The following is a 12,785-nucleotide window of genomic DNA, read 5'->3' as shown; positions in this document are numbered from 1 at the left end:
TGGAGAAAGCAAAGGTGTTAATGAAGATAACTGTGTCATATAATAAGATCCAAATCTGAAAAAAATTATGAAAATATACAATCCAAATGATATCTTTAATGCCGACGAAACTGGCTTATTTTATCAATGTCCAGGGTACAGAACATTAACATTTAACAAAGAGAGATGTTTCGGAGGCAAGCACAACAAAATTACAAACAAGCCGCTAGTAAATTTAAATAAATACATGGTGAACAAAAATGAAAAAATTGCTCTATTGATAGATGCAGTGCTCATCCTCAATATATCAAAGACAAGTTTAGAAACATTTAAGTTTCTTTTTTCTTTCCTCCAAATACCACTCCGAAACTGCAGCCTATGGACCAAAGGGTAATAAAATGTGTTATAAGACGCATTAATCGCAGAAGAATTTTGAAGAATGTTCCAATGAGACTTTTGAAGAATGTTCCAATGAGACAAATTTGTAATAAGTTTACGTCACTGCGTATCTGAACTTTCAAAAGTATGGAATTGGGATATCATTGAAAAACCCATTCGCATTTGCTTTAAAAATGGCTTTATCACCAAGACTGATACCGCTGATAACAGTAGAGTAAATGACGACGATGAGTAAGATGAGGAACTAAATAATACGTGTCTGCAGCTGAAAAATCAAGGGCAATTGAAGTTAATTAACAATTACATGATTATTTATAATAACAATAATGAAACTTAGATAACAATAATGAAACTTCACGAATTCCTACCGGAGGACATATCGGACAGCATAAAAATAGCAGCTAGAAAGCAACTGATGATGATGAAGATGAAGCGTTTAATGAAAATGAATGTACAAAGTTTTCGCCATATGCTAAATAGCATAAAGAAGATATGCTAAATGCGTTTAATACTTTGCAACGCAGTTTCTAATTTGAAAAAAGTGTACCAGAATACGTTTTCTGGGCATTGTAATGATGTGAGCCGTATTATGACACGAAATGTTTTCCCGATAATCAAAACAAAATAAAGTAACTGATTTTTTTTCGAAATGAATTTATGTAATTTTCATAGGTAATTTTAATTTAATGGATACATTAACGTATATAATTTTGCATAGATATTTCATTTTAATACTATTTTTCATTTAAAATTTAAATAATTTCCTATCTTAAATAGTGTTTTAACACAACCTCCCTTTCGCAAATTACTCCATTTTGGTGAGGTTTTTCGCGGGGATTCTGCGACTTCGTTAAATAAAGTTTTATCTTTAACCAATAACCATTTTTTAATTCATGCCAATTTTCTTAAATAAATCTTCATATAATTATGTATTTTCTTGATGCAATTATATATTTTCTTGATTTTTCTTCACATAATTATATATTTCGAAAACTTTTTCAGCAGTTCGGAAAAGAAAGACCTTGACTAATCATCAAAGGCTACGATACTTGTTCAATATTGCCAAAGGACATTCCTACTCATTTCACGAAATTTCTCATAAGAAATATACCTTCCAGCTATATACCTTGAAGTTTCTCTCTTAAACTCTAGTCTATAATTAGTTTCATTGCTTCTGCTTTTATTTTTTCAAACTATCTAACAAGGGAAATTTTTAAGAAGATATTTAACTTTTGAGCACAAAACTGTGAGGAGGAATTATATTTTTAAAGGAGTTAACCTTGGTCTTGCAAAGAAAGCCACTTTCTAAATGCACTAATAAATTTAAATAAATACTAATAAATTTAAATAAAAATTCCATAATTTATCCACAAGTACTTTTCAAAACCTGATGATCAAACTAAAAAGGAAGGAAATCCTTAAAACCGTCTATAACAAATTGAAGATATTTTAAAAATAGTTTGAAGAAGCTCGAACTGCCGATCTTATGCATAATAACACGCTTTTAGCAGTAAAAATATCACAGATCCATATCAGCAATATCTAAATCTAATGGTTTGATAAATCTTTTTAAAATAAAATACAGTATTGTATACAATTATCTCTCTGAGGAGTCAAAAATAATCAATACGCTGGCTGTAAGGAAATAGAAATCTACCAGTCTTCACATAGAAAATTATTCCGCATGAACATTTTAAAGCAAACGAAACATGATTGTTACTTCCGAACAATGTTATGGTATATCGAGATTTAGCTGAAGAAAGATTTATCAAACACGAGGTCGTAAGCTTGTAAAGACCTTATTTTGTACTAATCAATTATTTTTTTATTTTAAAAGACCTTACTTTGTACTAATCAATTATTTTTTTTATTTTAAGAAACTTTCCTTTCCCTTCTGATTTCAGTTTCCTGCCAGAATGAAAATCTGAGGGATATATATGCAAACATCAATGATTTCGGAAATAGTATTTAAGTAGCAAAATTTAAGACTTCGCAATAGAAGAGTAGTTACGAGTAACTACTCTTCTAATTCCACTCTACTCGTAAATAATTACGAGTAGAGTGGGATAAGCCGAGAACGAGTTATGCTGCGGGTCCGCAAGTAACTCTGTTGTTGAATATTTGTGCTAGCCACTTACTTTACATTAGTATACTGATAATTTAGACTCGGTTTTGTTCTGTGCAGTCGGTAATGCTGATTTAGATTTAAGTAGGAGCCAGTCGTGTAGTTAAAAGTTAATTCATTCTGATTGTACATATTATTTTGTGTTTAAGATACTTAACCACAAGTGGTGGTGAAATTATGAGCACCGAGTGAGCGCATGTTCTGCTTAGTTAAGATACTTAACCGCAACATCTGTTAAGATACTTAACCACAAGTGGTGGTTAAATTGTGAGCACCGAGTGAGCGCATGTTCTGTTTAGTTAGTTAAAATGAAAAGGTCATAATAACCTTCGTTGGCAGTCATCTGTTTTGCAAGACATAGCGAGAATTCGCTATCTCTTCTTCAGTAGGGTCTACATTCTATGCTCCCAAAGAAAGTAAACCTATTTCAAGATATAGCATTTTTGTTGCAGTGATGATGAGAGTAAAGGACTAACATTTTTGGTTCTAAGGGAAAAAATCTAAGTTTTAGAAATATTATAATTTGTACTATTGGCTACTCACTCCTTACATCAGCCTCATCAGTGGGCGAGTGCTTAAGACCGCTTAAGTACTTTAACTTCGACCCACGTTCGATCCCAGGCAAATGGACCAGCTGCAGGTTTGGTTTACGTGGTTTTCCCTGTGTGTAATGTAAATATGAGACAGTTTCATCTAGAAAGTCCTCCACAAAAGCATCCCTTCCCTTAGGCACGCAGCCCTCTCGAGCTTTGCCATATTAACCTAACCTAACCCAATCCTTGCACAAGTTAACATTCTCTAAATTCTCCTTCCTAGAAAGTATGGCTTTTCTCCCAGATTCTAAATACCTCTTCTGAAAGCACATTTTCCACCAGTTATGGTTCGCATATTTCAAAGCATAATTACAAAGAGAATTCGTGAAATAAAAGTTTTGTTATAACGTTCGTGTACCATGCGATAGAATATACATTGGATATATTTAGTCCACAAATTTTTCGGCGAAACAAGGACATGTCTGAAAATTTTTAAATCTGTAGTAATTAAGAAAAAAAACAGTCTTTTTTTCTGTACATGTTGATGAGAGCACCAAGGTACTTAACCTTTCAATACAGAGATGTTTAATTTTTTTTTAATTTAGTATTAACGAAGTGATGTTTTAATACATTTAAAAACGACTATAGATTTAATATTTTATTATGATACAACACTATTTCAAGAATGGTTAGGGTTTTAGTATAGACCTAGATGTCATCAATAATCAATAACTTCATCAATTTACTCATTTTTTAAATTTTCATTTTATAAAAAATTATATTCAAAATAATTAAGGCACATTAGTAATATTATGTTTTAATTTAAAATGTATGCTGTCACTGTATTTATTTGAAACTAACAATTAAATAATCAATCTTTGTTTGATTATATTTTTCTGACCTTATTCATTGTAGCTTAACGCTATTAAAATAATGCAATAGTAAAATATATAAAAAATAGCAAATATATAAAAAAGGAGAGGTTAGAAGTACTCTACAGTACAAAGCCTTATTTAGGAATACGCGAGACAGATCAGTTGAGAACCACTGTATTAGACTGTCAAGTCATGGAATGAAAAAAATTTTGTAGACAAAAGAATTTATGTTTCTATCATAGCCTTAAGTTATATTGTACTTTGCACACAAATATATGTCGACTGATTTTCCGTGCAGTTGCATAACTCGATAAAAGAATATTTTAGCAAAATTTACTTTAAAAGGTAACAACATGCTTCACGGTATCTAGATTTGTTTTCTTTTTGCTTCTCTTCTTATGAAGTATTTGATTTTATAATGATGAGGAGTTTGCTCAATAATATGACACCTCCCACTGAGAGACTGAATTGTTTACTAGCGTATATTTACGTAAAACTAACAGATAAGACACAGAAAATAAAGTTAAGACATTTTGTGCATTAAGCAGGTATTAAGGAAAACTACAACTAGCTATTAAGCTATTAAGTAATAGCTATAAAGGAAAAATCCCAATTTTCGTGTGTAGATTTGCAAATTTAGGTAGTGCTTAGTGTTAAAACACAGTTGTTCTTAGTGTCACAGCTGTGCTTAGTGTTAAAACACAGTTGTTTCTAATTAATAACTAAATTATTAAAGTGGTACTAAGGTAAGAAATTGGCTGCCGATAATAATTCAGTCAGTAGCATAAAGTCAGTTTGTTCATTTCAACAAAAAAATATTCTGTGTCATCAGTAAAGCAGAAAGGAAAAAATGGTTAATATTACTTTCAGCATTGTTACAACAACCCATGACTCTCTTTAAATGTATTCAGTTTGGTTTTATATGAGGTCAGAATTAAAGAGGCAGATAAATATATATTTCCATAACATTTTTAGAGGTGACAGATCTTTTTACAACATTCTCCGAATCAAGGAATGGGCATTTGAAGCTCTTGATTTAACTCTAGGTGATGAAGGCAGTCCTGGCAGTCCCGGCATATTGGGTGGAGTAGGCATTCCTGGCATGTTTGGTTGAGTTGGCATGTTTTCCATACCAGGCATTCCTGGCATGTTAGGCTGGGTAGGAGCATCCACACCGGGCATTCCTGGCATATTTGGTTGTGTAGGAACATCCATCCCTGGCATGCCTGGCATATTAGGTTGCGTAGGTACTTCCATTCCTGGCATGTTAGGCTGCGTTGGCATATTTTCCATGCCAGGCATTCCCGGCATGTTAGGCTGTGTTGGCACGTCCATTCCTGGCATGTTAGGCTGTGTTGGCATGTCCATTCCTGGCATGTTAGGCTGTGTTGGCACGTCCATTCCTGGCATGTTTGGCTGCGTAGGTACGTCCATTCCTGGCATGTTGGGTTGAGTGGGGACTCCCATTTGCCGTACTTCAGCTAAAATCGATACAAAGAATTTTTCATGATATATAATGTTTTACTTGTTTCCAGAAAAACACATGTATTTTAAATAACAGCATAATAATTAAGCTCAATTTTTTTTACATTAATGTTACACAGTCTTCTGATACTAAAATCCTCATGTCTATCTGAATATGTGCACATTTTATTATTTTATTATAATATGTGCATATTTTATTTTATTATTATATGTACACATTTTATTATTATTTATTGGTATTGTCTGTTTTTCTTCTGAATAAAATTGCTGAAAACATTTTGCAACGGAAGCGAAGTGTGTAAAACGAAACTACATGCCGAAGCCATTATAAAAACGTGCCTATTATTATTTATATTATTTTTGTTCGTGCTGAGCATATTTTGCAATAATTTGCAATAATAAAACACTGAACACATTTTGCAATGGAAACGAAATGTAAAATGAAACTACACGCAAAAAACGTTCCATAAAAGTCTATATCTACTTTTTTTTAATTTACCTATCCGGGGTTAGTCGATGGCTAAAACTAAAATATACAGAAGTTTAATATATAACGTTTGTTCATTATTATGAATATTTGTCACACATTTGGAAATTACATTAAAGGCGAAAAGTTTCTATAGAAATCGTGCATTTTTTACCTTTTAACTTGTGCGCTTTGATACGAAAGAAGAAGAATTTAAAAATTTCCTTAATAGTAAGACTTTCACCTATAAAATCTTATCAATGACAACTATATCCGTAAATGGTTTAGATAAAGCATCGCTACTGTAATTTATTTTAAACCCTTTGGTTTGTTCTTTTAAGAAGATATAAAATAATGTATGTATGAGTTAAGTCTGGTTTTAATCTATTACTACTTTAAAAGGTATACATATTTTTTATTCGATTACTGAACAATGAAAAACACTGAAAGCTTATTATTGAACTAAGGAGATTATCAACTGCTACTCAATTTTATAAAATGTTTTATGAAAATAAATTCTTAATTAATGCTTAAGAAAAGTTAAAGTAATGCTTCAAGAAATTGAAATTCTTACAATTAAGTGTTTTATAAAAAGAAGAGCGGCCATACGGTATGATGGTTAGGGAGCCCACTGCGATAACGGAGGGCCCGGGTTCAAATCCCGGAGAAGGCATGGATGTTTGTAAAATGCATAGGGTTTGTGCGACATGGAGTCACTCTAAATATGCGACGAGCCAAAAGTCCTCTCGAAAGTTTGCTGATAGGGAAAGAGGGGTGGGAGATCCTAGGATGCGTCCCTCCTGGGGTGCTCTGCTTCAAAATTGGGGGCGGTACAGAGCAAAATCGTACTGTCACCTGTATAGTGCTCATTTTTGTTGCCAACGACTGGAGCGGTCTTGTTGTCCTTGCCATGATGAATTTCGTGGGCTTGTTCTGATGTTACTGTCATACAAGGTAGATAAGTCACAACAGCACAACAAACAGAAGAAATCGAAAGGCAATTTCTCTTGTAGCTCAAAATAGCATTTTATATTAATCTGTTATTTACTGTCAAACGTCATATTTGAGTTTCGAGTGCACTAGGACACTTTTAATGACCGTTTACCTTATTTCGAAATGCTATTTTAAATTTTTGTAGCATCACTGAAAAGTCTTAACGTGCTATTATCAGCAGCGAGAAATAACGTCTTAAATTTCAACTTGAACTGTGATAAAATTATGTAAATGATATTTGTGGTAAAAACAAGATCATGAAAAATTTGATTACATTGCTATTTTTACTCAATTTTGTCGAAAATAATTTTAAAATGAAATTATTTGGATAGTTTCCATGCTAATAATTTCCTTTTTGCAGCTATGATTAATATGTTTTTTCATAAACAAATTCAGATGGATTTCAGAATTAGCAACTAATGTTTTCTACCAAACTTTCAGGAGCTCAAATATTGTCCGTATTGTAAAGTCATTGTTGTCGGTGATCACAACTGTAGGAAAATATGAGAACTATTGATGAAAATTTAAAATTTTACATACTAAATGATATTTTGAAAATAAAATATTTTTTGAATAAAAATGCTTGCGTTTTCTTAAAGACTAATTTGATAAGGTTTACTCTAACAAAGATAGGTTATTAAAATCAAAATTTTCCAGTTTTCATGAAGGTTTGAAATGCATTGACTTGACCTTCAAGCGTAAAGTATTCTGAAACAGTGGAAATTTTACAAAATTATTTTTAGTTTCAGAATTAAGGTAAATCAAAAATTTGTAAATTTTTTAACTGTAAAAATTTTCTGCATCAAATCTAAAATGTGTTTAGCAAAATGAAATCATTTCTTAGCTATACTTTTTAAGGTATAATGGACAATAAAACAAGTTATTTAGCAATTATTGTGAAACATAAAACAAGTTATTAGAAAATTTATCTAAAAATGTTTTAGTACTTACACTCTTGCTTCCGACTTGCGTCAACTCTAAGAGCCAGCATGCATAAACACGCACTTAAAATTGCAGTCGTCATAACTCCCATGTTGACCTGTAAATTATAAATATTCTAAAGATAATTTTACTATGAAATTAAGTTCTAATATTTTTTTCAAAAAACCAATAAACTATAGCAAGATATTCAGTACTACTTATTAAATTATTTATTTCATATTACCTCCAAATCTTAAGATCATTATGTGAAAAAAATGAATTAATATCTGCTCGATAATTGAAATGATTATCATTAACCTACAGCATTACTTTTCCCTTTTCTGTTTAAAACCATGGTACGAGCATATCTGACTTTTAAGAAAATAATAATGTGTGTAGTTAAAAATTTCAGATTATAAGAGAATTAATTTGAAAATTCTTTTCATGCTTATTTTGAACAGTCCCTGCAACTTTTTAAATTGTTCAAAAATTAATGGAGTAATTTTAATTTTACATTTTTCTTTTATCAGCGTTGAGAAATCGTAGCCTTTTTATGATATTTCCAATCTTACCAGCTAATGGAAACTATTCCTGTTTGAAGATCAGATCATTTTTCTGAAGCTTTTCTTTTATAGATTGAAGTGAAACTTTTAGTAAGAGAATATTATTTATTAATTATAAAGTTTTCAGAATAATAACAGTAAACATTTATCTAATATTATATTACGAAACATATTCTATATCATTTAACATCTTCTAGTATAATTTCAATGTTAACTGAGCTATAGAAGTATTTCGCTATCAAATTGATAATGACAGATTTCTAATTCTTATAAGGATTCACATAGGCATCAGTTTTGAATTTATTACGCTAAAGAGTATTTTTATGCAGCCTCTTGATACTCTCTTGATATTTAAAATCACCGTATTGATGACTGTATTCAGTCTGCTTTTGACTATTGTAACTGTTACTACTGTTAACTTCATTAAATGAAAAGAACTGTCTACTACCGTTAAAAATTGTTCTGTAAATTTAAAGCTTTCAGTTAGAAATTTTATCACGCTGAATTTGGTCATTGCAAAATATACTTTTTTAAATTCGCAGTTATTGCATAAATCAAGTTATAAAAATTAAAATATTCTTACTTACTTTATCGAATCTTGAGCTTGTATTCAGAGATATTTCTCAAATGTTGAACTGAGTTTGGAAATATTCCTCACTACTTGTTTTTACACTCATCTCCCAACAGCATATATACCTTTAAAACTGGGTCATTTATGCAACATTCTTGTAAAATATGCAATTAACTACAAAAAACATTCTCAGGTTCCTTTGTTCGATATCTCAAAGCTTCATATTTTATTAAAACTAAGGAATTAACCGTGATAGTATGTAATAAATCACTCTTCCCCATTTTAAAGAGTGACTTCTTCCGATATTTTTACGCTGTATTTTCACTATCGTCCAAAATACTCCCCCCCCCTTTGCGAATAAGATAAGAAAATAATTCGTTATTACGAAACGTTATTCTTGTTAGTAGAAATTTACGAGATATAGGAATACAAACGAAACGTAATGTCAAATATCATGTCAGAAGGCGTTATCTGGTCATGTCAAAATGTTGTTATTTATGAGATTTCTTCTTCCTTTGCAGAATGACAGTGATTCGCTTTTAAGTTAATTTTGAGAATTACTTGTAATATTATTCAACAATCTATTAATGAAAATAAGTTAATAAATTTCGAGAAAATTTATAAGTATTGGAAAGTAATTAATTCCTGGAAGTGTTATTTATTTTACAAGCATTTGACAAAAAGAAAACCGAAAGTTAATTTTTTCAATACATTCTCCATTGAATTTTATTTGTGAACAATTAGAGGATAATTTCAGCAAAGAGAACTATTACCTGTTTCTTAACTAAATAAATACAGCATATATTTAATGTAAGGTAAGTATGCTTTCGTAATTTAGTCAAGCTTCTTGTAATCACTGCACAATCTAGTTAGAGAACTAGTTTTAAACAGCCAAAAAAAATCGGTGTCCGCCGATAACATCGCGGCAAAAACATCGCGGACGAAAACATCGCGGAGAAAACAACGCAAGGCGAAAACGTCGTGCTACAAAACATCGTGGGAGAAAACATCGCAAAGAGAAAACATCGCAGTTCTAAAACATCGTGGTACAAAACATCGTCGTCGAAAATAAAGCGGTTCAAAAACTTCGCAGTTTGAAAACATCGTCGTCGAAAATATCGTGGTAAAAAATAAAGTATCTACAAATCATCGCATGACGATAACATCGCAGACATGCTTTTTTCAGGCTTTAATAACTGTAAATGGATATTCCCATAATGATTTGTGAGCGCAAGTGATGTAAGGAAGGATAATTTTTACTTTCACATTTTTTTATTAACTAATAAATTTTTGCTGAAAAAATAAGAAGGAAACTTAAGCATAGAAAATTAAATGCAACTTAATAGATTATACTTTTTATGAAAAATTACCTGTAAAATCTTTATAAAAAAATTATTTATTAATGGTCTTTGTTAGTTAACTATGTCGATTTAAAATTCTATTAAGTGCTATAAGTTGCATTAATTTTCTATACTTAAGTTTCCTTTTTATTTTCTCAGCAAAAATTTATTAATTAATAAAAAATATGAAAGTAAAAGTTATCCTTCTTTCCATCTTGCGCTCACAATTCATTATGGGAATATCCATTTACAGTTATTAAAGCATGTCTGAAAAAAGCATGTCTGCGATGTTATCGTCATGCGATGATTTGTAGATACTTTATTTTTTACCACGATATTTTCGACGACGATGTTTTCAAACTGCGAAGTTTTTAAACCGCTTTATTTTCGACGACGATGTTTTGTACCACGATGTTTTAGAACTGCGATGTTTTCTCTTTGCGATGTTTTCTCCCACGATGTTTTGTAGCACGACGTTTTCGCCTTGCGTTGTTTTCTCCGCGACGTTTTCGTCTGCGATGTTTTCGGCTGTAACCAAAAAATCCAGTTAAAATTGGATTTGAATGCCAATATCACAGGAGTTGATTGAGGCTTACATGATGGTTTTATGACAAATCCATAATTTAAGTCATCCTTTTTCTTCCTTCTCCAATTCAATGACTTCTAGACTGCTCTTAACACCTGATATTAAAAGTACCAAAGCCATATAAAGCTCTGTCTCAGAAAAATAAATATAATAAAATAATAATAAAACATCCAATAAGTAATGAGTAATTAAAATTAAATAAAATGTACAGTTTTTAATAAACTATTAATCAATTTGGTTAAAATTAATGATGTGTAAGTAATTAACAAATTTAATTAAAATAATGTGCCATAAAAATTATACGAAATTTTAAAAAAATGCTTACAAATCATGATCCCAAACATAAATAAAAAGATCAGAATTTTGGCAATTATGCTGTCAGATAAAAATTACATCTTTATTTCAGCTTCTAATTCATTTAATGCTTCATTCTCTTATGTACCAAGCAGGTACAACATAGAAATATTCTTCTGAGTGGATTGCATTTCGAACGTGGACTCTTTCTTTCTTGCTCAATCTTGCCACAGTTTACTCTTTAGTAAGAAAGGGAGATATCTGAATACGGGAGCTCGTCTCGAGTTCGATCCCAGGCAAATCGGATGGCTGCACTTTCGGTTTTCGTCTTTTTTCCCATGTGTAACGGGAATGCGAGCGACTTTCCCTTAAAAAGACCTCCCCTAGGGCTTCCCTCTCTTAAGTAGATAGCCCTTGTCATATGCTTTGATATATTCCAATAACCTCTAGTAGCAACCTAACAGAAGGAGGCATTCGATAACTATCAATATCAGTTTACAAACTACTAAAAATATATCGCATTAACAGCAACATTTTCTTCCGAATAAAGTTATATAAAACGTACCAACACTAATCTAATTAGAAGACGTCACTCAAAACTAATAAATACCAAAGCCGAGATCTAATGAATTTTCTAAAATCTACAAGGTGGCCTAAAAAGTCCCTTTACATAGAACTATTTCATTGTAACTTTAATAACACAAACACTTACAGTTTTTGTCCAAAACGTCCGTTATGTGCACCACCACTTTCCCTGCATAGCTTCATATGCCTCAATGTCCTCCTACTCAGCAGCTTAAGCAGCTGCGGTGCACATGCTGGACGGCTTTAAGTACATTTGCCCGCACAGCATCATTGTCCGAGTACCACTTCTTTCTGATGAATGATTTGATGATCTCCCACAGAGCATTGTCTATAGTTGTAAGGGAGAGACTTCGGTTAAGAATAACGAGCTGGTGGTTTGGGAACCTGCGTCCTATCCACCTTCTAGGTAACAATGCATTAAGGCTTTCATGAACAGGTGCGAAGTGGGCAAGAGCTCCATTGGCTTGGTAAACAACCATATCGTTGGAGCCCAAGCTGTGGAAGAAGACAATCATTCAACAGCTCCAAATAAGTAACCTGAGTGACGGAACTCTCAAAGAATTACGGAACAGAGATGTGCTCTTCAGTGATCCCCGCTCAAATCGTTCTTCTCCCACATGATCAACGTTTGACGACCTGGTGGTTCCTTACCGAAACTTTCACGAAACCTATCTATACCTGTGTCATATTTTCGTCGTTGTGCTTCCTTTCACTGAACCACACACTTGAAAATAAGCGCTCCACCAACGTGAAGTCGTTAGTATCTGTCCTTGTTCTTTAACAAGAACAGAAAGGCGAGGCAATGAACTGGTCAACGCCCAGACTTGATTTTCTTCCCCACTCAGCCATGTGGCAATTAAGTTGAAGAAACAGGTAACATGCAATGTTGCCATGTCAAGGATCAGGATGGGAGGTTCAAATCTGAAAATTTTTCACGCATTTAATTCAGGTGTAAAGGGAATTTCTGACCACACTGTAGAAGCTTTGCATCACAATGTTGAGCTATAGGATGTTTCAGAAAGAAGCGGAAAACTAAGGCAAGATTTTCGTTAAGTAAAATTCCTATGAGT

General features: G+C 32.1%; 1 protein-coding gene across 2 annotated transcripts in view; it reads right to left on the bottom strand.

Moving 5' to 3' along the window:
- Positions 1-4,864: 4,864 nt before the first annotated feature.
- The window catches only part of LOC118194560 (uncharacterized), a 40,368-nt gene continuing 32,447 nt past the window's right edge, over positions 4,865-12,785 (bottom strand). The window contains exons 1-3 of one of the 2 annotated variants that reach the window (XM_035365706.2): positions 8,927-9,082; positions 7,807-7,894; positions 4,865-5,392 (exon numbers count right to left, since the gene is read on the bottom strand). In XM_035365706.2, coding sequence (XP_035221597.1) covers positions 4,902-5,392; positions 7,807-7,888 — 573 coding nt within the window. In that variant the 5' untranslated portion in view covers positions 7,889-7,894; positions 8,927-9,082 and the 3' untranslated portion in view covers positions 4,865-4,901. Of the gene's footprint in view, positions 5,393-7,806; positions 7,895-8,926; positions 9,083-12,785 lie in introns of those variants that run through there. The other variant, XM_035365705.2, reaches the window with a different exon arrangement.

The sequence above is a fragment of the Stegodyphus dumicola genome, chromosome X1 (assembly GCF_044657685.1).
Source record: "Stegodyphus dumicola isolate Sdum_Otavi_A_Nest chromosome X1, ASM4465768v1".
NCBI classification, from domain to species: domain Eukaryota; kingdom Metazoa; phylum Arthropoda; class Arachnida; order Araneae; family Eresidae; genus Stegodyphus; species Stegodyphus dumicola.
The sequence above is the reverse complement of the archived record's forward strand: the minus strand, read 5'-3'. Positions and strand labels throughout refer to the sequence as shown.